The sequence below is a fragment of the Pieris rapae genome, chromosome 14, assembly GCF_905147795.1.
Source record: "Pieris rapae chromosome 14, ilPieRapa1.1, whole genome shotgun sequence".
In the NCBI taxonomy this organism is placed as follows: domain Eukaryota; kingdom Metazoa; phylum Arthropoda; class Insecta; order Lepidoptera; family Pieridae; genus Pieris; species Pieris rapae.
Window position 1 is genome coordinate 4,803,152 of NC_059522.1, and position 27,627 is coordinate 4,830,778.

General features: G+C 34.7%; 1 protein-coding gene across 1 annotated transcript; it reads right to left on the reverse strand.

Moving 5' to 3' along the window:
- Positions 1-14,783: 14,783 nt before the first annotated feature.
- Positions 14,784-27,315, reverse strand: LOC111000245 (synaptic vesicle glycoprotein 2B-like). Its single transcript, XM_045631199.1, has 10 exons — positions 27,238-27,315; positions 25,807-26,031; positions 25,070-25,232; positions 24,170-24,354; positions 22,867-23,051; positions 22,304-22,470; positions 20,803-20,962; positions 20,068-20,342; positions 15,589-15,716; positions 14,784-14,865 (listed from the first exon to the last, which is right to left on the reverse strand). The coding sequence occupies exons 1-10, from the start codon at positions 27,266-27,268 to the stop codon at positions 14,801-14,803; spliced, it is 1,584 nt and encodes a 527-aa protein (XP_045487155.1). The 5' UTR covers positions 27,269-27,315; the 3' UTR covers positions 14,784-14,800.
- Between the last annotated feature and the right edge of the window lie 312 nt (positions 27,316-27,627).

The window sequence follows — 27,627 nt, forward strand, 5'->3', positions numbered from 1 at the left end:
ATATTGTAAATTTAGTTAGTATAAGAGAAAATATATTTTGTAAATAATTTATTTATTTAAGGAGCGACATTAAAAACTTCGTCCGTAATGAGTTTGTTTGGTTTGCGTTTTATTTGCTTTTCAAATTTTGATACTATTTTTGTATATTTATTTACTGCTACTTCGTTGTATTAAACACCACACAAATAACATGATACTTTAAAATTATAAGGGCGGCAATGGGCGACCTCTTCCAGGAAACCCTAGTAAGGGTAATACTAAAAAAATAAACATGGTAAGTAAAGTGGCAGAAGTGCATAACCAAATGTTTCATATAAAAATTTTGAAGTTTTATCTAAAGCTATATCTTAATATATATATTTCTTGTGTGCGTGTGTATGTGACTGAACTCCTCCTAAATGACTGGACCGATTTAGACGAAATTTTTTGTGTGTGTTCAAGGGGATCTGGGAATGGTTTAGATTCACAATTTTGTCCGCTGGACAATGTTTTTTTAATTAATTTTCAATTTATTAGTTGTTGTTGATTTTGGAATGTTTTACATTTTACAGTCGACAGACGGCGCTACCATCGCAGTGTCAAATTTTAAATAATATTCGGATTTTAATTTTAGTCTGTCCCGAAATTTAAAAAAAGTTTTGTTATCATTGTGTTATATCGTGTGTGACCATGTGCTGGATCGTTAGATATTGTCATAACATTTGAATAATAATTTTCATCAAAATGGCTTATTAAAAATTGAAATTTTGAAATTAAAGACGTGTAGACAGGACAACGTCTGTCGGATCCGCTAGTATATATATACAAATATTAATAAGACAAACTAAAAACTTAAAGCTGATATTCAATGTACAATATTGGAGTAGAATATACATATTATTCGATTATATCCCACTTTTTAATTTGATAAGAATGATCTCTAAGAGTGATTCATATTTCGTTACATAAAACCATTTAAAAAGGCCTAAAACAAAAACAGTTATAATTTACAAACGGTCATCGTAATAATTCTCTATTTGAAATTCTGCCGTTAACTTTGCGACATGTACTGAATCGGAAATAAGCTCGTAACGAAGCATCGCAAATGGGCAACTTCAGATGATGTACTTATTAAGTTTATGAAATTGGCTATTTGTCACTTTGAGATAATTTCAGCGTAATGTTAAATGTTTAACGCTTAATAATAAACATTCATTTTTTTTCTTCAACAAAGTAACTGATTCTAATTAAAATTAGATATATTATAAATAATGATATAAAAAGTTTTGTAAAAGTTTGTATAGTAAATTTATGTGATTCGATCTATTGAAAGCCTTATAATTGCCGCCAAACTAGTCAGAGCACTAAATAGTTTTAGTACTTTATCGAAACTTATTGCTATAACGTAAGATTATCGAACAAATAAAATAAAACTTTAAATCTATCTCACGTTCGTTGGGAGGTCGGAAAATTCATAAACTGCTCCAATTCTTAGGGCGATAACGTTACCTGAATATTTTGATCACTAAAGATTTCGATAATGTCGATATCATCAAAATTGAAGAAACTGTGGTAATTCCGGAAAGTACAAATGGGTTTGTATTTATTCTATTGTCTATACACTCATAATTACTTTTTATAATAATAATAATTCAGTGGCGCTACAACCCATATTAACATCAGATTACAAAGTCGATGATGACATGCCGGTTTCTTCCTTAACGGTACGAGCGAGTGTTACATGCGTAGACCTTAACATTAATTATTTATTCTAGGGACAGGACCGGACGGTCGCAAAGCGTTAGGTCATATTTTTTTGCGTCATATTAAAATAAATCAGTGGCGCTACAACCTCTTTAGGTCTTGGCCTTAGATTTCTGAATCTGTTTCATGATCATGTTTAAAAATTGCGTCATAACAGATTAAATATTACCAAAAAAAAACTTTTTTCTAATTTCTCATACAGAATTCGTGAAATTAAATAAACGTAAACCAACTCATTATATCATTTTTATTTAAGACCTTTCAATTTAAAAACATTGCTCTTAATTTTCAAACCATACGTTAAACTTGAAACTTACAGAATAATACAAAAGGCTTTTTGTTTGAAACATATTCGTAAAATTGCGAGGAAAATCTCTTGTCTTTTATTAAATTTCGACGATACAATATCTCGAGTCATGCTTATTTCCACTTTTGCGTCGATATTTCTGCAACAAAGTTAGTTTTGAATTGAAACTATTTGAAATCACCTTTAAACCGCGATTGGAATTTTTAATTTTTACGTGTAATAAATTTTAAACTGTAACGTTTTTTCGATTGACTCTATCTTAATTTGAAAGAGTCAAGTTTATAATTTTTTTTTAACGTTAACTTAGAAAATCAACTAGTAAACTTTTTTGCTGAATTCTATATACCGTTCTATAATGAAATTTTTTAGGGCCCATTCAGGCTATCCATGTGAACAGTGTTGGCCTAGTGGCTTCAGCGTACGACTCTCATACCTGAGGTCGTAGATTCGATCCCGGGCTGTGCACCAATGGACTTTCTTTCTATCTGCGCATTTAACATTTGCTCGAACGGTGATGGAAAACATCGTGAGGAAATACATGTCTTAGACCCTAACAGTCGACGACGTGTGTCAGTTACTGGAGGCTGATCACCTACTTGCCTTTTAGATTTAAAAATGATCATGAAACAGATTCAGAAATCTGAGGCCAAGATCATTCAAGCTATCTATGACGAGTATCCGTGTCATACTTCTTGGTAGCATTTCCCTTGTCTTTTAAGGTTGTTGTTACACACTTTATATATTTTCTGAGAATCACGATAAAGCGAGTTTTCAAGAACAACACGTATAATAATACTTCCACGACATTAGACTAGCGTTCTAATGTACGTAATGTGAGCTTCTAAGGAAAGTACTCTCACACAGCGGAAGCGATAATGTTTTAACAAGAAACAAACAGAAAAAATAATAAAAAACGTATCAAAATTTTATATTTTTATAATTCAAATAAAATATACAGTTTGGTATTGCATGTATTAACAACAGTTTGACAGAACACTGTGAATTATATACAAATATTGTAAACCCTAAAATATAATAATACAATGTTTAGAACATGTAACAATGAATACAACAAACAAATACAAAGAAAAAAAAAACAAATTTTGGACCATGCTTGACCTACGCTAGTTACGTAGTTTTCGCGCACTGGGCCTCCGCCCATATCTACCGGCCCCAGGTGCTGCCAACTGGGCCATTGTCATTGAATCGATTTACAATTTGTTTCTTACTTCTCTTAATTAACCAGGCATGATGGCGCAGATACAGACTACGGCTTAAACCACGCCTGGCGTTAAAGAATAATAACCTTATTCTTAGTTTGCAAAAAGATGGGATATATTTATTTATGAGTCATCTTAAGTTTTTCAATCACACACACATAGTGTATACTTACTACACTGTCCCATTTATTATTTTTATTCACGATTAATTAAAAATACTTGCTAAGAATGTGAAATGGAATGTTATGCGATGTGGCTGCTAAATAGAAATATCATCCTTGATTTCAGTTATTATTTCTTCCCTAGTGGTAGAACGTTATAGTCACTTCACTACACAGAGCCAAATTATATATATCCAAATCGCTAGAGGTTACGCTTCTCGCATCTACCAGAGTTGTGAACTAGCCCTGCGCATAACTATTACTAGCACTCATGTAGTTAAGTGCACATGTGATTCTAGAAAACGTTAAAACTTTGGTTGAAAACAAGCAATCTATGAATGCCAGATAAAGGTTTGCTGACTGATTGTAATGCATGAAATATAGGACAGTAGAAACTTAACAATAGATATATTATACGGTAGCATGAGCATGAAAGAAAAAAATATAAATTGTCAATCTCCGTGTATTTATAACGGAGAAACTAATACCTGAGTAGTTGATCCGAGAGTTAAGAGGACAAATGTGTAAGGATGGAAGAACTCAAGAACGAACACGACAGCTTTGACTTACACACAGAGATCAAACAGATGCCTGGATTGCGGAAAAGGACAATTTGGAATACGTTAGTGGATGATAGTGGTAATGTACTATTAGACATTGAGAGCAAGAAATCCACTTGGAAATGCTATGTAGAAGACATGTTCGCAGATGTATCACAGTAACACCATGTAATGAAACTGGACCTCCAATATTGAGAGCAGAGGTAGAAAAAGCTCTAAAGAGAGCCAAATCTGGAAAATCTCCAGGTCCAGATCAAATTCATGTGGATATCCTACAATTAATAGGAATATACAACTATTATTCGAAGCGAAAGGTACCGACTTCTTCAAGTTATCATGATGGGCAAGGTTGAGGGGAAAAGTCGCGTTGGCAGAAGGAGGAAGTCGTGGCTCCCCAATATCAGAGAATGGATGTGTGGCCAGCATAGAACAGCTGATGCTTGGCAAACAATAAGAAGTATGACGATCTGACCGTCAACCTTCTGTAGAGCAGAGGCACTACAAGAAGAAGATCCTATTTCTGTACATTTTATACAAAAAGTAATATAAACTTTAACTTTTTTAACTACCCGAGCTGCATTATAAGAGAAGGGGAAGCCGTTGACAGAGATACACTTCCAAAAGCTCCTTTTGTAGTTGCGCAGTCGAAGAGCTATGTCCTAATGGCTTGAGCATGCGCTCTAAGGTGGAGTATTCGAACTCGGCTGTACATAAGTGGACTTTTGTTTTTATATGCATGATTAACGCACGTACGGTGAAGAAGAGTAATGTGAGGAACCTCTTTAGTTTGACCTAAACATCGACGATGTGTCAGGCTCCAGGCTGATCACCTCCTTGTCAATGAAGAAAAAGAATGATCACGGAACAGATACAGAAATCTCCAATCAGACCTGGAGTTTGTAGCACGGCTTTATCCGTACAAAATAGAAAATTAGAAGTTCCATATTATTATAACAGTTAATAATCTTATTGACTGCGATATCAATAATCGTTAAAGTATTACGGTAAATTACAACGTTACGGATTTTAAACTTATAAATTATTTCAAAGATTAATTAATAGGCTTATAACTTCCAAACAAGTCTATTTCAAATTTTGTTTTGGGCAATAATTGGTTTAGAGTTTCCTATACAATTAATTTAAAGTTGATTCTATGTTGCTTGTTAAATGTTTCGAGTTTTCGATGTTGTTAGGGTAATATGAGTTTACAAGTTATAAATTATCACAACGATATCCGTTTTCCCTATGCTAAAAATTATTACGGAACTTCAGTTCAGTCGGAAAATCAGTTCTTCAACATTCTTATTTATAAACATACCTCAAATAGCCATTAAAGGTTATGTTTACTGAACATAAATTTTGTTTAAAATAATAAAACGACAATAGAATCTTTTTTGTTATTGAGTAAGGTTAAGAAGAATTCTCAATCAAGCGTGTAACATCGCCATGTTTGATTTGACGCAGAAGTATTGTAATACTTATACTTGCGCTTACATCTCGTCGTGTTTAATAGATCCTTCTAGAGAAGAGCGTACCGATTCTTAAAAGACCGACAGCGCGCTTGCGAGCCTTCTGGCAGTGCGAGTGTCCATGGGCGGTGGTGTCACTTAACATCAAGTTAGCCTCCTGCCCGTCTGCCTCTTGTAACAAAAAAAAAACAAGTCACAGTGTACTAAGGTGTATCTTGACAGCGTTAGTTGTTACAACTATTACTTTACATAATATACGACTTACAAACGGTTTTTTTAGTAAATTGATGTATCCAATAATAACGCTGTTTATGTCTTCTGCGCTTTTACTGCGGAAGGAGAACGTGACTTATGATGCCTTGACGCAATGGGAGAGCTCGCAAAAAGATACATTTTGAAAGGTATATATTAATAAGAAAGTGTTTTTTCCTATCGGAATATACAATAGGCATGTGTAATGTTAATACATTATGTTTTAGTTGATATTAAACAATTTCTAAGCTTTCTAAACAAATCAGTATCTGGCCACAGAGTCATTTAATAAGTACGATATTCTATTTTTAATAATACAGAGCAGCTGCAATATTACAGGGCTTCAGCGTGCGACTCTCATACCTGTGGTCGTAGGTTCGATCCCCGGCTGTGCACCAATGAACATTCTATGTGCGAATTAAGATTGCTCGAACGATGAAGGAAAACATCGTGAGGAAACCGACATGTCTTATACCCAAAAAGTCGACGACTTGTGTCAGGCACTGGACGCTGATCACCTACTTGCCTATTAGATTCAAATATGATCATGAAACAGAATCAGAAATCTGACTGAGTAGCGCCACTGTTTTTTTTATTTTTATTAAATTATTTAAAGACCTTGAAAACGTATATCATTTTCTTTTCAGATATTAACGGTATACTGTATTAGTTGCAAGGTTAACTGCAAGATGCTGGTGCATTAATCTGCAAATGGTAATTATCGTATTGTGTTATTTTAACACTAACGTTTCTACGTCTGCTTTAAAAATTACATTTTAAACAAGTAGAAAGTTTTGCTTTCACTGCCTTAGGACTAGAGGCAATAATGTTTTCACTGGGTATCACGTAGGCCCTACGGGTTATATATTATATGTGTTAACCACTAAGCCACAAGATTTTCAAATATGTTAATATTATTAATAAGTTTTATGGTAAGATGAGTTAAGGAAATAGCTATTGTATACGAGTTTAAAGTGCCGTTATTAATTTCTACTGTATGAACCATTCTGTACAGAAGTTTTCTGTATGAACCCTCTAGAGAGTTTTATCTCCCACTTCATGCATAGCAAAGCAGATATTAACATACAGAATAAACCTTCCTACTCGATCATAATAGTAATATAAGGTTTGAATAATGAACACAAATCAAATTCATTTTGCTGAAAACTCCACAATAACTAACTAATAATTAATATAAAAACATTATAAAATATTTCTGATACAATTGGCAGCTTTCTAATTAAAAATATAAACGTATTCTTAAGTAATATACATACACATAACACAATTAAAAAAAATGTATAAATCTTGTTATAATGATTAGAGAAAACAAATCATATATATAATTATGTATATATAACAAATCAAAAGCGTTTTAATTTAGTGACGAATATTTTACATAAACAAAAAAAAATTAAAGGACCATAGTATATATAAATTATTGATGCTATGAATTATTACGTTACTGCCGGTATCATTATACCGGCAGTAACGATTCATTCAATCCAAATATAGACCATTGTCTATATTTGGATTGAATGAATTCGCCACAAAGATTTCAAGTCTTTTCAAACGAAAACATTCAATAGGATATTTTTAATTTCTGCCAAAAACTCTAAGAAGTCTTAAAGTATCGCTTTGAAACGATTTCAACTTTGTGTTTGGCAGATCTAAGCGTTGTTATAGACTAGCGGCCTGTCCCGGCTTCGCACCACTGGACATTATTGTTTATAAGTAGGAAAAATAAATATGTAGGAGCAATGGCGCCGGTATCAGCTGACACATAATATGTCACATTAATAGCTTCTAAGGCTAATCAGTTTATAACCTTTAATAAAGTCATAGTGATTCCTTTATTATCAATAGTAATTTATCATGTCGAAGCAATGGCGTCGCTGTCAGCTGAAAACAACGTCAAAGTCAAATTAATTCAAAACCGATAATATCTATGGTTTATTTAATTTATCCAATATTACTAGATCTACAAATTAATGACTATTATCCATTGTCATTTTTATTAAAAGGATTTTTGAAGTTTTTGAACTTCTTTTGGCGCGATGGAGAAAAATTATGAGAGTTATGTTTTACGATACGCGCACACCAACACCTAAATTCGACATCGTAAAGTTAGGTCTAGGTGCCATGGAAATCGATAACTGTGTTTAAGTTGTATATTCTAGTATTTTTATATTTAGAACGCGTGTTTCGTAACAGTGTGAATAAATAAGTATTATTTTGGTGTTTTTAAAGCAATCAAAAAGCTTTGCTTTACTCATATCTGATAATTAACTACAACAAATTTAAACAATAAATTTTTAACCAAGTCAATTTATAGCATTGTATTTGCACGTAAAATCTGTTCACTCTGGTTCATACAATATTTTGTGCCAAAAACTAAATAAATCGAAGCAGATTTACATATTATTTTGTTAGGAAAATATGAAATTGAAAATGAAATTGTTTTGTTCTAGACGACTCTGTATTTCAGAATTGTGCTGTCGTAAACGCGTCGACTTTGCAATATGAATTCTGCATTGATATTCTTGGGTGGTCTGCACAAGCGGTTGACATTTTATAGTTTTAATATTTTACAGTATTAGGAATAATATTTTGTGACAAATTCATTTATTTGTTTTTAATAATACAACGTGGCGTGATTGTTTATAGGCAGCGACGTGCGTTGTAAATTTTGATAACACTCTAGGGGTAAGGCGGACTAGAAGATCTTCTTCCGCATTTACCATGGAGAGTAACACCGACCATAACATCGTACCATAGACCAATTCAACTAAGAGTCATTCAAGAAAATTAGCGTACCAATTCTTAAAAGGCTGGCAACGCACTTGCGAATATCAGGTGAGCTTCCTGCCCGTTTGCCCCCTGTTCTGTAAAAAAAAACAGGGATACTGGGATGCTCTATTTCGATTTTAGGCACTTTTTGAATATAACATTTGAGATTTTACGTGATCGTTATACTAAAATGCAATCGGGAGATATGCATTAAGAGTGGAGACATCAATTCGTATAAAATCCAGTTTATTGGGAAACTTAATAGATCTGGAAGGTTTCGTTGCTATCAAACTTTTACCTTTGTCACGAAGAAGAGAAGATAATTTCGAAATAGTTTTGAAAAAGTTCGAAGATAACTTTGGTGCGTTATGCACTTATCAGATACAAGTTTTATACTCACAAGCATGTGGAAGATGAGTTTTGAGAATTGAGTAGACATTTGCAAAGGCGGGTTACCCGGAAAAATGATTTTAATATGCAAAAATTAATTCCATTTCTAAAACGTTGAAAATACTTCCGAAAACTATATATTTACGCCTTGAAATCTCCTGGCAAATTGAAATAACAAATTAATAGAATCGAGACAGAGAATTGCATAGCAACCTTGTTCTGGTGAGGTAATCAAACCAATCTTGGCAGTGCACTTCGTTCCTCAAACATTTGCAGGCTTAGCCCACTACAGCCTTCGGGCGAAATAGGTTTTGTTACATAATTTCCTTGCATAGGAAATAACTAAATTTCATGCGCGCGCTTTTGGTCCAACACTTGAGCTTTGCGCTTTATATTGGATGGATTAAGTTGTTTTATTTAATTTTATTGATAAAAGCTTGCCAAAGCTCGGCATTGGTAAAAGATTTAACATATTTAACAATGTTTAATGTAACAAGCACTTATAGGCAAACATGGCATACACGAATATTAAACAAGTTATTAAATTTACAAAAACTAAAAGAAACTACTTTAAAGTGTGAGGGGAGCACCTATGGATATCCAGAGCTAGCTCGTCTATCACAATGCTCAATCTGGACATCGGTGAGGTTGGAACGAAACGCGTTGTTCGAGTGAGGAAAAATAAATCGTTTTGAAGTTACACAGAAATTTATTACATACAGTATTCAAATCTTGGGTTATTGACGTTTTGTATCCGCAATTATGAATAATTAAGAAAAAGTTCAAGAGCTTATTATATTTTAGTATCATTTAACTTGCCTCCGGATGATCTCTTTTTCTTGGTCTAAAAAACTATATTTATTGAAAATTAAGAACATTAAATATTATCACTTTATTGTATAAAGGTTTTTCTTTGAACAAATAATTTTGTTATTTTTCGAGTTTTAATGCCTAATAGTAGATTTTATTACAGGATTATTAGTAAAAATACAAGAGAGGAAAATTTCTTTTTCAGAAAATCGTAATTTTTATTTCTTGTACTATTTCTTACCAATAAAAATTGCAATCAATGTGCTCGTTACGTCTAAACGAACGTAATAGATTGATACTTAAGGATTGGTTAAGAATTTAGCTGCAGCAATTAAGAGCTCTTGTAAAAAACTTAATACTAATGTGACGGTAATTACGAGTTAAGTAATGCTTAACTAATGCGGTCTTAAAACCTAAATATTTTACACTAGAATATAGGAAATTATATATAATACACGTCTGTATTACAATGGACATAAATTCTTGTAGACGGCTTCCAGCTATGATGCATTGGCTGCAGATTTTATTTATATAAGAAAAAAGTTCAAATTCATTTTTCACTAGACAAAAACTAAATACTTTAGCAAATAAATCATGCTGATTATTATTGTTTCGTTAATTAATGATTCATGTAAATTGTATTTCGGGTACATTATAAATTTTATCTGCATTTGGACAAAAATTCTCGAATAAAATAAATTTTTAACATTTTCATTTCATGAAAATAAAATTTAAATGCATTTCCCGAGAAATTTTAATCTGCAGTTCAGTCGATATTGCATAGATATTGCACAGCGGGGATCCATTCAGGGCCTTACCTGGCATATCGATTTTGAGAAGTTCACTTATTAACTTTGAAAGTTAAATTTTGTTCGAGACTATTTGGTATTTTTTAACGTTTGACCAAAAAGTTACAATACAAATATGAAATGTTTTACTTGCAATAAAGACTATCATTAAGTGTCAGTATAGTATATTTAGACCTTCTATAATGTATCCATTGAAATATGTGAATTAAAAGAAAAAAATAATTGATTTCAATGGTAAAACCTCGGCTTCTATCCATTCCATCTAGGCTTTACGGAGCGACCTCACTGTTCCGAGTATTTTTGTACGTTGTCAAGCATTCCAGGACTCCGTGGGTGACTGATTCCTCTGCGGTGAAACAGCCTCTACCCAACGGGCTATCTGTCGCACCTAAAAAACAAATTCCGGATTTTTACTTCAAAATTATGTCAAGCCTTGACAGCTTGAATACATTAGTTATTCATAAAAATGCATAGTTTACAAAGTTACCATTCAAATATTCAAAATCATTCATTCATTAAGGTATCACACTTGTGAAGGTCAAAAAAGAGATAAGTACGCTACTAATTTTATATTTACATAGAACGGACGAGAAGAACTGGTAATAAACTCTCCGCCACATATTATATAGATGAACGACTACAGCAGAACGGAATATTTTTCTCATAATCATCACTATATAGTTAAAACAAAGTCGCTTTCTCTGTCCCTATGTCCCTTTGTATGCTCAAATCTTTGAAACTATGCAACGGATTTTGATGCGATTTTTTTAATAGAAAGAGTGATTCAAGAGGAAGGTTTATGTGTATAATAACATCCATTAAATAGTGGAGAAGTACTATTATTTTTGAGGTTTCTAATGTGATGTCGTAAATAATTACATTTTTTCCGCTTACATTGCAAACTCAGGCTGAACCCTACGAGTTTTATCAAAATAATGTGGTCAGTATTGTACACATTGAAAAGGTCTACAGAAAAGTCCGTGATGGTATATGTCTATATGGTATATGTCGCGTATATTATCGGAGCTTTCCAGCGACGGAAATAACAATACATAATAAAAACCTGCTTTTCATCAGCATTGCACCCGTGCGAAGCTGGGGCGGGTCACTAGTCTCTGATATAATGGCGAATAGAATTTGAATCGTTCATACTTCCGTAGTTAACCGCGTCTATACAAACAGGACTGATAACAACAACAACAACAAAATCATTTATTCATATAGGTAACATAATGTACACTTATAAAAGTCAAAAATACTCAAAGATAAAAGCTATATATTATGACATAAGATTTAATAAAATAGTACATTAGTGATAGCCTCATGTCGGGCAAATAAAACACGCCGTAATGTTTCGTTGACTCGACAAAATCACAAGTTGCTCCATTTCCCGAAGGCTGCCGTGATGTGAATCTGTATAAAAGATAAAGGAAAAACTATTTCCACGGCTAATTGCTTTCTCCCTGACTCGACTTACCGCGACTCACTGGGAATATAGAGCAACTTCATATTGATCTGTTGCTCAATACGCTGCTCTTTAAAATTACCTAGAATTGTGGGAATTAATAGATTCTGTTTGATGGTAATAATCGTTATAAATCATTTCGTGTTTTGTCTTATTGTAATTGCTGTTGTGTGGTATAATACAGATAGCTTTAAATAATAATAAAGCAAGTGCTCATTGCGCATCTAGAAATAACATTTGGAGCACAGCCGTGATTCAAACACAGGAATTCAAACACCTCATATGGGTCGCACGCTTCCACCAATAACACTGTTAGGACATTAATCTTCTTAATCACTGGAGGCTTCTTAATCATATATTATGTCAACGCGTATACTTCATAAAATAATTTCGTTGCTAAACAGTTAATATCGTAACCGTGGTCATAAATGCTAAACAGCAATAAAGTTTTAATTGCCTCCAGTTGAAACTGTTTAAATTAAATATTAATTAATAAAATAAGTTTGTATGTAGATATTTTAAAGTTTAACCCATATCGGCTTCCTCACCATGTTTGCCTTTTGTAAGTAGTCGTACTAATTTGTATTATTACTAGTAATCATTTGTATTATTCCTTAAACGTTATAAATAAACTAAGAGTAAAAAACCTAATAAGGAGTTTAACCTTGTTGCCTAAAATTTAAATTGCACACATACAAAGGAAAAAACACAACACATCGATACAAAAAAACAACAAATTCTTAAAAGGCCAGCAACGCACTTGCGAGCCCTCTAGCATTGAGAGTGTCCATGGGCGGCTGTATCACTTAACATCAGGTGAGCCTCCTGCCCGTTTGCCCCCTGTTCTATAAAAAAAACAACAATATATATTATTCAGTAATGGGTCTGGTATGCGTAAAGTTGACTTATATTCTACGGTTTTTATAAGGCTATTCTACAAATCGAATTAATGATTAATGATATTAATTCATGCATAACAATTCGTAAAATAATCCGACATTAATATCATTTCATTTGATCTATTATGAAATCCCCTTTTATTGGAATAATAGGTTTTATTCGAACAATAAACTTAATGAGAAATTAAAGTTTAACTTCGTTAAAAGGAATGAATGAAAACGCTCGTTTTGGAAAAGCGAACGAGAAAATGAAAATTTTTAAAAAGAATTTTAAAACTTGCTTTCCGGAAAATAATGATGTGAAAAAATGTAGTGAGCGTGTCGTACTCAGTAAATTGCGTTATTTTTGTTATAATAAGTTTCGGCGCGAGAGGAATTTAGGAAAATTCATTTTATAACGACGCGGATTATTTCGACTGTTTTTGTGTCTTATGTCAAGTTTTATTCGACAAATAAATACTTAATACACCGCACCGATTTTCAATTGTTCTTGCTGTACTTTTCCATCTCTCTTTCATTACAAATTCTCAAGTTACGCCACTGCCATTTAGTGCGCAATTAATAAAACAATACAAGACGGTATAACTTCAGATACGAATAAGAAACGTAATGTACTTAAGCTTAAACGTAATGATTATCATATTACGTCATAAATATTTTTAATTTTGACATACATATATATCGTGTGACATTCCGGCATTTCCTGTTAGCAAGACGGTACATTTAGGGATTATAATTTAGTGTATGGAATTCTTGTATATTGTGGGTCCTACAGACAAGTCACCTGAAAGCAAGGCACCATCAGACAACTTGTGGGGATGCGGGTGGGCCCCGGGATTTTTTTTAGTCGTCCATTTCCTTTAAATTAACAGTACGGTAAAACTATTATTAATCTTAAATAATATATTAAAGTGGTACACATTAACCTACAGTGATTTTGACTAATATAAAACATATTTATAGTATAGTATAATAATATGTAGTTAGCTGTTGATTTTACTTATGTGACCCTTCTGATATTTACAATTAATAAAAATATACGTCATCGTTATATATTAAAAAACAGTAGTAGTAGAAGTTCTACAGTCATCCCTAGCCACGTCTGCCTGTACGCGGTAAACTTAAAAACTACTGAAGTAGTACGAATTAATATAAATTAAAATATAACGATTATTATTCATTTAAAATCTTGTCAAATCATCGTGGAACCATTACGGTTATTTATTAAGTTGATAACATTTATAAAATAAACAATCGGACTATTGAATAACTAACCTTAAAATTTAATAATTTAAATATATTATTAAAAGGAGTCCGTTTAGGCAAGGTTCGGAAGATACTGGCAGCGTTCCCCCTTTGAATAGCTAGACTAATTCTTTGTGCGAGGTAGCTACCAGCTCTTCGTTCTCCTGTGATATCGATTTACCTTTTTGATAATTCCCTAAAAAGCCTTATAGCCTTATACTATTGAATGATAATTGAACATATTCTCAATATATAAACACTAATTGAAAGACATCGCTGTAATTTTACAATAAAAAAGTCTATTTTCATGTTATTTTAGATGAGCTCATTAAAAACAAATTTTGTGTGATTCTTTGCTGAAGTAAAGTTTCAATTAAAGCGGTTAACGCCCGTTAAGCGTTATCGGTTCCTTTACTAATAAAAAGGTTTACATACATTTCATTCGAAGCTAAAATGTAAGATATAAATTGGTCACTATGCTTTATAGCTAAATTGCAATGTTATTAGAAACGATTTGATGGACGACTTATAGAGCCGAAAAACAAGCACGGCATTCATAATACAGTTCTAAACAAAAATTATAAAGGAAAATAGGCTTTCATAACACGTCATCTACTAGAAAAATCTAATGCTATTCAGTAGTTATATAATAAAACATAAATGAAGACTTCATAAAGTGTTTATTTATCACCAGTTTTGTTTTCTTTATTAGGGTCGGGAAGAAAACAAACCACGCTCGCTTGACCTGTAAAAATAAAACATGAAATATATTCATATATGACAATTTCCGTCCCATATAACCAAATAATTCAAATGTTGCTGTCCCTTTTTAATAACGTTTTTCATGTAAGATACAAAGTTTTTTATAGAACAGAGGGCAAACGGGCAGGAGGCTCGCCTGATGTTAAGTGATACCGCCGCCCATGGACACTCTCAATGCCAGAGGGCTCGCGTGTGCGTTAAGAATTTGTTTTTTTTGTATCGCATAATTGTAATTGTAATGTGTATATTGTATGTATAGAAGTGTTGTCATTACAATTATACCAAGAAAGTTGATAGAAAGCAAATAGCCTAAGGAAAAATCTGTTATCGCTGATCCTATCTGTATACCAAATCTGAATAAGTGTTATCTTAATCCACTTATAAGTATAATTAAGTGCCTAAATAAGTGAAAATTAAAATGTTATATTGTATTAAACATTGCGAAGCGCAGTTGGAAGCAATGCTGAACAGTAAATTAATACTCTTATAAAATTGTCAATATGTTTGAATGGATTCAAATACTGTTTCTTTCGATATATTATTATGTTGCTCTTCTGAATTATAGTAAAGTATTTGTGTAATTTATTTAAAATTGCCCTCTTCGAAATTAATACTGAAAAGAAAAAAGTGTGGATATTGTGTAGTACATTGTTAAATTCAAAATATATTTACGAAAGTTTAAGTACTTAAACATATTAACACTTACATAGTGAAGCAACTGATAAAGTTAAGAACGGCGCCATACATCCTTTCTCTAATAGAATAGGAAACAAAATATTTCCCAAAAGTGATCCCAGACGACCCACTATCATTACTATTGAGAATGTTAAAGCTCTGAAAATAATGAAATTTTGACTTTTTTATAATATATTTTACATAACAAAGCGATCATCGCTGTCAGCACGCTTCAGTCTTTTAAACTACGAGATGGATTTTAATACAGCATTCATAGACAGATTTATTGTTACGGAGGCAACACGGAAAATGTTTAGAAAATGTAAAACGGCTTAATGTAGAAAGTTGCCAATACTTTTATTGTTTTTTGAAGTAATCGTCCTTCTGTGTCCTATGTGTAGAGGACACATCATCGGATTCGATGGAGCCACTGACAAAAGCAGTGGGACGATTCTTATTCATACGCTTTCACTGCATCTTCAGGGCTCGTAAAGCTATTACCTCCAATTGTATCTTTAGTTCTTGGCTGTTGACTCATTATGTCGACACCTGCCATAGTCAAATATTCAACAGTCCGTTTTGCGGACGCTAAAGCATTGTCCCATTGTAGGATGCTGCTTTGAGAGCGCTGCTGTCCAATTTTTTTTTTTTTTTTTTTTTTTTTATAGAACAGGGGGCAAACGGGCAGGAGGCTCACCTGATGTTAAGTGATACCGCCGCCCATGGACACCCTCAATGCCAGAGGGCTCGCGAGTGCGTTGCCGGCCTTTTAAGAATTGGTACGCTCTTTTCTTGAAGGACCCTAAGTCGAATTGGTTCGGAAATACTTCAGTTGGCAGCTGGTTCCACAGAGTGGTGGTGCGCGGCAAAAACTGCCTGGAAAAACGCGCAGTTGTGGAACGGCGGACGTCGAGGTGATACGGGTGGAATTTCGTATTCTGCCTCGACGTCCGATGATGAAACTCAGCTGCAGGTATTAATCCGAACAACTCCTCTGAACACTCTCCATGGTAAATGCGGTAGAAGATGCAGAGAGACCCCACATCTCTACGCAACGCCAAAGGATCAAGCCGCTTGGAGAGATTTTGGTCGTCAACGATTCGAACCGCTCTTCGTTGAATACGGTCAAGTGGAAGAAGCTGGTACTGGGGAGCACCCGCCCAAAGGTGGGAACAGTACTCCATGTGGGGCCGAATTTGAGCTTTATATAGTTGCAAGCGGTGGCCCGGAGTGAAGTACCGTCTCGCCCTGCTGAGCACACCAAGCTTTTTGGAGGCTAATTTTGCCTTTCCCTCCAAGTGACCGCGAAACTGAACGTCGTTCGATATGTCAACGCCAAGTATTCCAATGCTGGCTGTGGCTTTAAGGAGAGTGTTTTCGAAAAGAGGAGTAGCGACAAAGGGTGTTTTTTTAGCGGAAAACGCGCAAACTTGTGTCTTTTTGGGGTTAAATTGGACTAGGTTTAGTCTGCCCCAGTCAGAGACTCCACATAGTAGGATTTCTACTTCAGACACAAGTTTGTTCCGGTACTCATCGACATCTGCCCGAGAAATACTTGCCCGGCCAGTGTAAAGAGTGTCCCCAGTGCTGTCATCCGCATAGCAGTGAATGTTGCTAAGTTGCAACATATCATTGATATGCAGAAGAAACAGGGTCGGGGATAAAACACAGCCTTGTGGGACCCCAGCGTTCACGGGTTTAAGGTCGGAACATGCTCCGTCGATGACGACCTTGATGCTCCGATCGGCCAGAAAGCTGGAGATCCAATCGCATAATTTCTCGGGAAGCCCGTAGGCTGGAAGCTTCGAGAGCAGTGCTCTGTGCCACACCCGATCGAAGGCTTTCGCTATGTCCAAACTAACCGCTAGAGCCTCCCCCTTGGACTCAATTGCCTCCGCCCATCTATGCGTAAGGTATACAAGAAGGTCACCAGCCGAACGACCACGACGAAAGCCGTACTGAGAGTCACTTATCAGCTGGTGGCCCTCCAGATACTCCAGGAGCTGGCAATTAATAATGGATTCCATTATTTTGGAGAACAAGGAGGTTATCGCTATTGGGCGATAGTTGGACGGATCGGAGCGATCGCCTTTTTTAGGGATCGGATGTATCGATGCGATCTTCCAGCACTCCGGGACAGTGCCAAGCGAGTACAGGTACCGGAAAAGGCGCGTTAAGACCGGAGCCAACTCAGGAGCACAAGTACGCAGCACAATTGGAGGAATACCATCCGGCCCGCTCGACTTATGTATGTCCAAGGAAGATAATGCTTTACGGACAGCACGTTGCCGGAATGTAACTTCCGGCATCGAAGAATCACACCGTGAAATGCTCGGTGGTGATCTCCCTTGGTCATCCAAAGTCGAGTTGGACGCGAAGAGACAGCCTAAAAGGTCGGCCTTCTCCTTCGCAGTGTGGGCCAGCGAGTCATCCTCCCTGTGCAATGGTGGAATGGAAGGCTGACAAAAATTCCCTTGGACAGCTTTGGCTAGAGACCAGAAGGCTCGAGTCCCCGAAGGGAGTTGGGCCAATCTCTCGCCAAATCTGGCAATGTGCTCTGACTTTGCTTTAGTGATTTCCCGTTTGAAGGACCTGGAGGCTGAGTTATATGCTTTTTTGAGTTCGCTGGTATTAGCATCACGAGATTTCGCCGCTTCTGCCCATGCCTTAAAGCATTCTCGCTTTCGACGCGAGGCTGTCTTGCAAGAACGCTTAAACCAGGGCTGAGACTTGCCACCGATCGGCACCGCAGAAAAAGGAATAAAGAGTTCCATTCCCTGCAGAACCACTTCGGCGACAGAGGCAGCGACGGAATCTGGAGCTTCAGACGAAAAGCAAATAGGCCCCCAAGGGTAGGACGCAAAGAAAGACCGCATCCCGTCCCAATCTGCTGACTTGTAGTGCCAAATACGGCGAAAACCCAAAAAGCGCGACCGCGAAGGGCGCGTAGATGGCACAGTACTCCGGACCACACAATGATCCGATGAACCCAATGGCGGGTCAACGGAGACTTGATAGTTCTCCGGATGCGAAGTCAGCAGAAGGTCCAACAAAGAGGGTTTATGACCGTCCACATCTGGTATTCGCGTAATCGCAGGGACCATTTGTGTCAGGTCGTAGGCTAAAGCAAAGTCATGAAAGGATCTTCCCGCGTGATCGGTGGTTTCAGAGCCGAGCCAATCGGCATGGTGGGCGTTAAAATCGCCAAGTATCACGATTTCGGCGGTAGGAACCCTTTCAAGCAGGGAATCTGTAGCCATTTGGATGTGCTCGATGAGTCGGTCAGTTTCGTCATTTCCGCTATGGGACCTATACAGGCACGCATAGAATCGCGGATGGTCATCGCAGTCTATGCGGAGCCAGAGGTTAGATAGGTCCCTTCCTTCAAGCGTCCCAAGGCGACGAGAACAGATATCCTCTCTGACGTACACGCAAACTCCCGCCCGCGGCACAAATGAATGTTCCAATTTGTACCCCGGGTAGGAGAGGTAAGAAGTATCAGCCGGGGAGGATATCTGAGTCTCAGTGAGGAAGAATAAGGCCGGCTTCGCAGATTCAAGGTGAAAGTGAACCGCGTTTAGGTTTGAGTTGAGCCCCCTAACATTGGTGAAGTCCACTGTGAGCGTGGAAGGGGTTGCCTTCGGCGAATTCTTCCGTTTGCCCCGAGATCGAAACCTAAAACTAGAACTGGATGTTTTGTTTAGAGCGCAGTTTTTGCCCACCCCAGAATACGAAGGGCAGCCTGTGCATCCACCACCGGATACTGATTGTTCCGATGATGGACGCCCAGAGGGGGATTCTCCACGTGTGGTACCCCCCTGGGGTAATCTTTCTTTAAACTGCACCGTCATACTCTGGGGAAGGGGGGGGGGGATGGGCTCCGGGAGTCTCACTCACCGAACGAAACGCGAGTACAATAAGATAAACCTATTGCATCACTTCACGCCGGTTTTCTGTGAGACAGTGGTACTGCCCCGGTCGTGCCTGCCCATTTGGCTGAAGCCCGAAAGCAACAGCATGGCACTCCCACTAGGAAGGGGGTTGACTGATTGCACTGGTGAAATAACCTCTTTCACAGGTTATTTCACCAGTGGGCGATGGGGTCGTCAGGTCCCTACGCCTAAATAATTTTTTATAATATAATAGGCAAACAGTGATGGACATACTAGTCTGCAGTAACTGTCCTTCCATCTTTTGTAGGTCTACAAGCGATGAAATTAAGTCGTGCTTTTCGCTTGGATCTTTAAAAAATATGATATGAAGTTTTCATGTGCGTAAGTTGCGCATACAAGAGAAGTATTTATAGTACTGATAACCTGATGAACAGCTAGTTTTAGAAGCTTGAAATCACGGGATATTGAATACTTCAAATCCTCCTCTCTATGTATAAACCTATGTATGTTTCCTTGATAATTTTTCTTCACGGCTATAAGTATCTATATAATATGATATTTCTTTGACATTTAAAAATTACGATGAATAAATGATATACCTTACTTTTGTGTCTTACCTTAATTTTGTGGGGAATATTCTTACAACAATATTCGATTGTAATGATCCATTAGCTTGCATAAATGCGCAAATAAAAGATATGAGAAAGGCAATTTGTGTTGATGAGTTCGTGTAGTACAAACTGCTTGCGCATGCGGCGCAAGCTAATTGTACTACGAAGATCAATAGTCTATGTCCTACCCAGTGCACTAAAATACTGGCTACTCCAACAAAAACCAGTGCAGTTATACCCAAAAGCATGGAATTTATATACGTTTCAGAGCCACTCACTTGCTGAAATTAAAAATCTTTATTTGAGTCCTGCGCCTGAAGCAGACAATGATTTGGCATTAAAACCATAGAAAATCTATAATTTAGTTCCAAAACGACTGCTATTATACGGCAAAATTAACTTTATACAATGGAAAACAATGGCAAACTATATATTCGTAAATTTCCAAATTCACACTTTTATAGTAAAATCTTTAAAACTATACATAACTATATATACTCTTGTGTCTTAGCCGCATTTTATAAAGATAATATATCTTAAAGATACATTTATTTTAAAGAAAATCAGTGAAGTAAGTGTATAAACCTTGTCAGCCTCATCAAAGTAAATAGATTTTTGAACATTGTCGAATATTATTTTCAATTTTAATTTGAAAGGAAATTTGGTTTATACTGAATTCATTGGGAATATCCTACTCCAAGTGTGAGTAAGCTGTCCGAAAAAGTATGTTTAAATTACTACCGGCACGCAAATATCTGGGTGTGTTATATCTGCGTTGCTTATACTCTGATTATTTCTGTAATTTATCATTTCACAGAAGCGCGACGAGTATCTGTGATCATTATAATAATGTTCTACTGTCGTTGATATCTGTGGATACCATAACCGCAGGCAAGTGTATCTGTAAATAAATACTAGTTCTATACACTTTAAGTCATGTTTAATACACACAAATAGACGCTCACTGCCGCCTACCAAAGTCGAGGAAAAAATTTCGTTTGATAAAAGATTTGTAATATAAGTTAGGTGTTAGGTTGCATAATTACTTAAAGCCTAAGACAGAAGCGCCCTTAAGCGGGGACTGAATAAATAAACAGACTTTTTACACATAAATTTTTACGGTAGATGAACTTGCGTTGCGAAATTTAAGTTCGGTGGTTTTTGTTGTAGATATGTTCAAATCCTCGCCACATAAAAGGTGCCTAAGCGGGTTGCGACGATAACAAAAGCTAACTTGGTTTATCTAAGAGTACATAAAAAAAGCAAGTGACATTTCAATACAAGTATAGTCGACCTTTTTGGATAGTATCGAAACAAAAATGTTGAGTTACAATTTTAGAGGTTGTAAAAAAACTACAGGGCTTCAAGTGTGCAACGGTTGTAAGGTCACCTAACTAGAGTTTAATTTATTTCATAATTTATGTTTTTGTTGTACATATATTTATTGGTTATATTTTTTTAGTTTTTCAAGATAACTATGAAATATGTGCATTAAAATGTATAAGATATTCGGATGAGTACTGGGGACCTGGCTTTCTTAACTTAATTTTGGACATTCACTTAGTCTCATTGGACTCAACTTAGGCAACCTATTGTGTGAATTAAATCATACTACTTTCACATAGCCACTCATAAGCGAGTCAAATGGGAATTTAAGGCAAAATCTGTTTTAAACATCGTTATAAACTCATTACGCCGAAACCACTGGTTAGTATATAAATCATACTAGTATGTATCAAAATAATTTCTCGAACTTAAAATTACAAACTGTGTTTACTAACCCCTTGAGAATACATTGATTTGTTTGATTAACTACATTAGTACAATTTTCGCACAACATGTGAATTACTCTCAGGATCAAAGTTCATTTACCTTCAAGCTATGAACTTGTAACCTCAGTTGTCAGATGGTTATAAGCGATATAACTTACGTTGTTAATGATTATTTCAATGTATGAAACATTAATTCAAGATTAGCTTTACATGCCGTACTACATAGTTCCATAATAATTAAAGATATTATAAAACACAGCTGTAAGTACTCGTAAAGGCTTCTAGTTTCAAGTTTTGATTAAATAGGGGAAAGGGGAAACTCTCTAAACCCAAAGGCTAACAAGTAGCTACAAATATTTTTTCCAAGGACATCTAATCGACGAATTTTTACGGTACTCGCTATGGACTAGGAGGCTGCCGACGTAAAACTTGTTGAAATTAGTATATATTGCTTCTATAAACATACTTACGTAGACAAACAAATAAACGTCATGCCACATATTAAAATGAGTCGGTAAACAACTACTTTATCGAAGAGATCCTTCACTTCAAACAAACTGTTCACTATTTGTTTCTTGAAATTAGATTTTTTATCTCTATCTAATTTATTTGGGATGCCACATTTTAAATGTTTTATCTGAAAGCATATAATTTATTGTTATTTACATTTAGATTAGTTCTTCCTATACGTAATTAAATTATACTGTAGGTCCTAGTTTTGAACACGATATACATGGATATAATCTATTGGACCACCTTCTGCCTGATGTCCAAAAATACTATCATTCTTTACTAGATATAGAAAACGTAATATTTTCTATTTCCGCATTATTGCATAAATAGCTTTTAATCTATGTAAAAGGTACAAAAAAGCATATTTAGTAGTTATGTGCAGAGATAAATTAATTCCTTCAAAAAAGGCTTGGCTCTCTTACGACATTATAAAACATGAATTCCTACGCACATCAATTTATTTATAACCTAATTTGCAAACGTATTTAGTATATATTTAGAGAAACTTTTAATTACATACAGGGAATGTATCAATAGGTTTCCCCGTATTTTCATAATACATATTCTTGAGAACTTCCAGCGCCTTTTCATTGTAACCGTCAGAGAGTAAAAATTTCGGACTTTCTGGTAATGTATAATACATAATAAAGGCTAGAAAACTCCATATTGAGCATACATATAGGTAAATATTCCACGAATGAATTTCTGAAACAAATAAATATATTATATACAATAATGTTGTAAATGATAACAGAACATTAAAAATATTTTGTCATAATGTTCTTGTGTTTTTAAGAATATTTTTTAGTTCAGTATAGTTTTTTGAACGTCTCATTTTACTCAATTTACGTCGGAGATGAAAAAAATGCGTTTATTTTGGAACATAAGATCATCATGGTATCACTTATTCAACGTCTTTAAATTCGAGCCTGTTGGCATCCCTTCTCATCGGCAAAGAAGACAGAGGGTGTTGGCCGAGAGATAAAGCCGGCGTAAAAAACTCTCGGTACTCTTTTTTTGTTGTGTATATAGCCGTATACGCAAGGTACCATCCTAGGTATCTTTACAAAACAAAAGTGATATTTACATCGTAAACCATATTTTATCTTAGAAATCGATAAGAAATTACACTACCAGATTTGAACACTGATTGCAACAGTCACTGTGATATAGCACTTTAAATATAATAAATTTAAGGTCGTGATAAATAATAGTGTTAGGTGACACTGTCCGCATCAAAAAGTTTTTCAATATTATTTTAAATTTTGCATTTATGCAAAGTAGCCAGTGCATTAGTTATCTAGGTCATGAACTATTGTTAATTCAGTCAATTGACACCCCAACTAATTTCTAATATTGATTAATTTGCTTCATTTTGATCTCACATAATATTTTAGATAAGCAGTGTTAAACTAGTAGTCAATGCGTGTCAAATCTCGATACTGGCATTCAAACTCCACCTGCATCAATAGATTTTCTTTGATAAGCAATTAATATTTGTGCGAACTACGAAATATCAACTACGAACTGGATACCTAGATCATTAATATCGACATATTGACAAAAAATTGAAAAATGTGAAAAATTCTCTGTTTTAGATCCGTATCGCTATTGGATAACGGTTATTTAATACACAAATTAAAGTTTAGTATATATTTTATTTTAACATAACTGGCGCCAGAGATCAACGGTCAATGGCAGTTCATAACTCAATTGTGATAATTTAAAACAAAAAATCCAGGTTTCATATACCTTAATATGGTTCCAGTCGCGTATTTAAAATTAAAACACATTTTAAATTAAAATAATAAGGTACAACTCACCAAAATATCCATTCCATAAACTAATATTTAATTGTGTTTGTGGTAAAATTGCCCAAGACATTAGAGATAATAGAATAATCGCAATAGACATGAATCCACCGAGAAGTAATAAAATTCTGTCTCTCAATTCCTTCTGAATGAACTCGGACAACATTGTTGAAATTGCTGCATATGCTATACTCATACTGTAATAAAAATATATAAATACTAGATGTGGTTGTCAACTGAATTTAAAATCATTATCCATCTACGTAAATTACTTATACCCACGCCCAAAATTTAAATATAGAATTTTATTCTTTATCATTTATGTTCAGTGCGTCTACGTATGTATGAGCACTAGATAGATACGTTGACCTAGTACAACATTAGGTAAATTTTGTATGAAGTATCAAGCCATGGAGCACAATCCACTTCTGTTTTTCTTAATTAGGAGGAAAGTGCTTCTAACCCAAAACTATTATTCACGCTGGTATTACGTAGCTATAGATTCCGTATAACTAGGCAATAATGGTTGATCACCTACTTTCTTAAAATGTATTAATAAAACAGCCAAAGGATACAACTATCCATCGACCATTACGGGTACCAAGTAGAAACCTGAGGCTTACGTCTAAACTTTTGGATGTACTTAATATACTTACTAAATACTTAATAAGTTACAAAATTTCTGTCTAGGTAGACCTATTTGTTTGTACACTGGCTGAGTTCACAAGAGTTGCTTGCAATATTGTTAGTTATAAAATTTAGGCATATAAGTATAATTTTTTAATGTTTTTTATGTAGGATAATTGGTGTGGGTATTATTTTGGAGTTCTATCGAATTAGTAGTAACTGTTAAGGTAGAATAATGTAGTGGAATAAATAAATAAATTATATATGTTCTTATAATATACTTACGCGACGCCTTGAAGCATTTTCACAATTACCAGCATCCAATATGTCTGACTTGTTCCTTCAAGTAAGCCAGTTATGAAAATGCCAAGGTTTCCGGTTATTAGAAATATTCGACGACCAAATGTGTCTACTAAGAAGCCGGAAAAAAGACTTACTCCAATTTGACCTACAACAACTTATCTATATAAGCTGCCGATTTTGGTAATTTTATTATAAATTATTCTTAAATAAATTTATTGAGAGATTTTTAAGTAGAGCAGTGTTGGCCTAGTGTCTTTAGTGTGCGACTCTAATCCCTGAGGTCCAAGGTTCGATCCCCGGCTGAAGGAGCAATGGAATTTCTTTCTATGTGCGTATTTAACATTAGCTCGAACGGTGAAAGAAAATATCGTAAGGAAACCGACATGTCTTAGACCCAAAAAGTCGACGGCGTGTGTCAGACACTAGAGACTGATCACCTCCTTGCCTATTAGATTTAAAAATGATCATGAAACAGATTCAGAAAACTGAGTCCCTGAATAAAAGAGGTTGTAGTATAATTATAGTCAAAACAAAAATTATATTATTTAATTAATACTTTATGACAAAAATTTAGATTAGATGATATGATTAAATTTGTCTCTATAATACATATTATCGTATATTAAATAACATTAAAACACAATACTGGAAAGGTGAAATATAATATGCGTATATCACAGTTAACAAATTATACACTTCCTACTAATATTAGCACTTACCTACAAATGGCATAGAGTTCAACCATCCCTTTAGCATCATATCCATATTTAAGTCACATTCGGCAATTGGTAGAATAAACGAGGAGGTAGTTACTACAGAAATAGTGGCCATGATGGCGCAAAACGACCCAAATAAAAGTCGCAAATGGAATTTACCAAATTTACATAGAGTTAATGCTTCTTCTAATACTATCATGGGATCAGTCTGCTCTGAGTTTTCAGCAACTGAAAATATACAAGTATAATAGTAGTCGCTTTTATGGTTTTGCTAAAAAATGTTTTGCCCCCAATGGCGAATTTTTTTTTCGTAAAGCAAAGTAAGATATAGGTATCCTGTGCTTACCAACGTGAAACGTAACTTTAGCCTGAAAAGTTAGGTTTGATAAGTTACTAGGATACGGAGATTTTACGCAATACTGTTTCTGATGCATTTTGAATAAACATCTTATAGACGTATATAGACGTTTCTGTTTTTTAAGCATTAACTGATTTTTCTTTCTTAAAATAGCCTGATAAATTTATCGAGAATTTAATCAGGCTCTAAGTTAGTAGTAAGTCAGAATTAATGTGCATATAAAAGTGTTTCAAATGGAATACGATGAATAAGTTTGTTATTCCCTAATAATAAGGTTCGTATAGCGATACTCAAATATATCTACTTGTATTTATTCTATATATTAATAATGCTATAATTATTAAAATAGAATACTATAATTAAAAGAGAATTAATATATGACAAATAATAAACGCATAAGTCTCTCCTCTCCAACATTCTTTTTGTTCCCTTTGGAATAGAGACTCTTGGGCCGTGGTATACAAGTGCAAAGGGCCTTATTAAAGATTTAATTTTGCGCCTGGTAAATAGTACCGGCGACTCCAGAGCTGGTACTTACCAGGCTCAACGAATAAGTATCGCAATACAGCGAGGAAATTCCGTCAGCGTTAAAGGTACACTGCCACCGGGACCAAACCTTTTGAATTTGGTTTGATTTTCTTTTTAATTATTACTTTGTAGGTTAGGAAATTTTTTAATTTTGGTTAATAATTTAGATAATGTAAAACATATAAAGTAATATAAGTTAATATATTTCATATATATCATATATAATAAATGGAATTCAAAAATGAATGTGGGTTATTCTAGGGTACCCTATCCTAGAATAATATTGTTTTTTCCTTCTTATAGAATTTGTAATATATATTTTTGCACTTCTTGCCTACCTTACGTAATTTAATCCATGTCTTTTTTCCTTTACTCACAGTGGTTGTCGGGAAGAAATCGCACGAAAGCGATAAGGCCGCCAGTTGCTTTTCATTAAATTATGTTTAATATTTTTATTTCTTTTATGTAATGCAACGAAGTGTTAATAAATAAATTAATATTTCGTCGCTGTAGTGCGATGCATACACGTGAATACAAAATAAACTTACCATCATTTTGACTTTCAATATTAACATTCATTTTAAATTATAACTAAACAACACTAAGGCAGTACAAATTCTACTGACTATTGTCAGACTTTAATAAATATTCATGACAATGTTTGACTTCTGATAAAATTATTTGCAAGTGTGACATAACACAGTTTACGTTACAAATTACGCCATAACATTTAATTCGTAATTTGTAGGTTTTAAAGATGCATTTTAATGTTTAAAGAACTTTAATTGTCATTACAAAAAAAATATTTTCTTTACATGAGAAACTTAATATTAATATGTATACAGGGTGTCCCAAAAGTCGACGTCAAGTCGAAATTTTCTCATAGGTAATGCCACACCAGTTATCAGAAAAATTAAAAAAAAAATTAAGTCATGTAT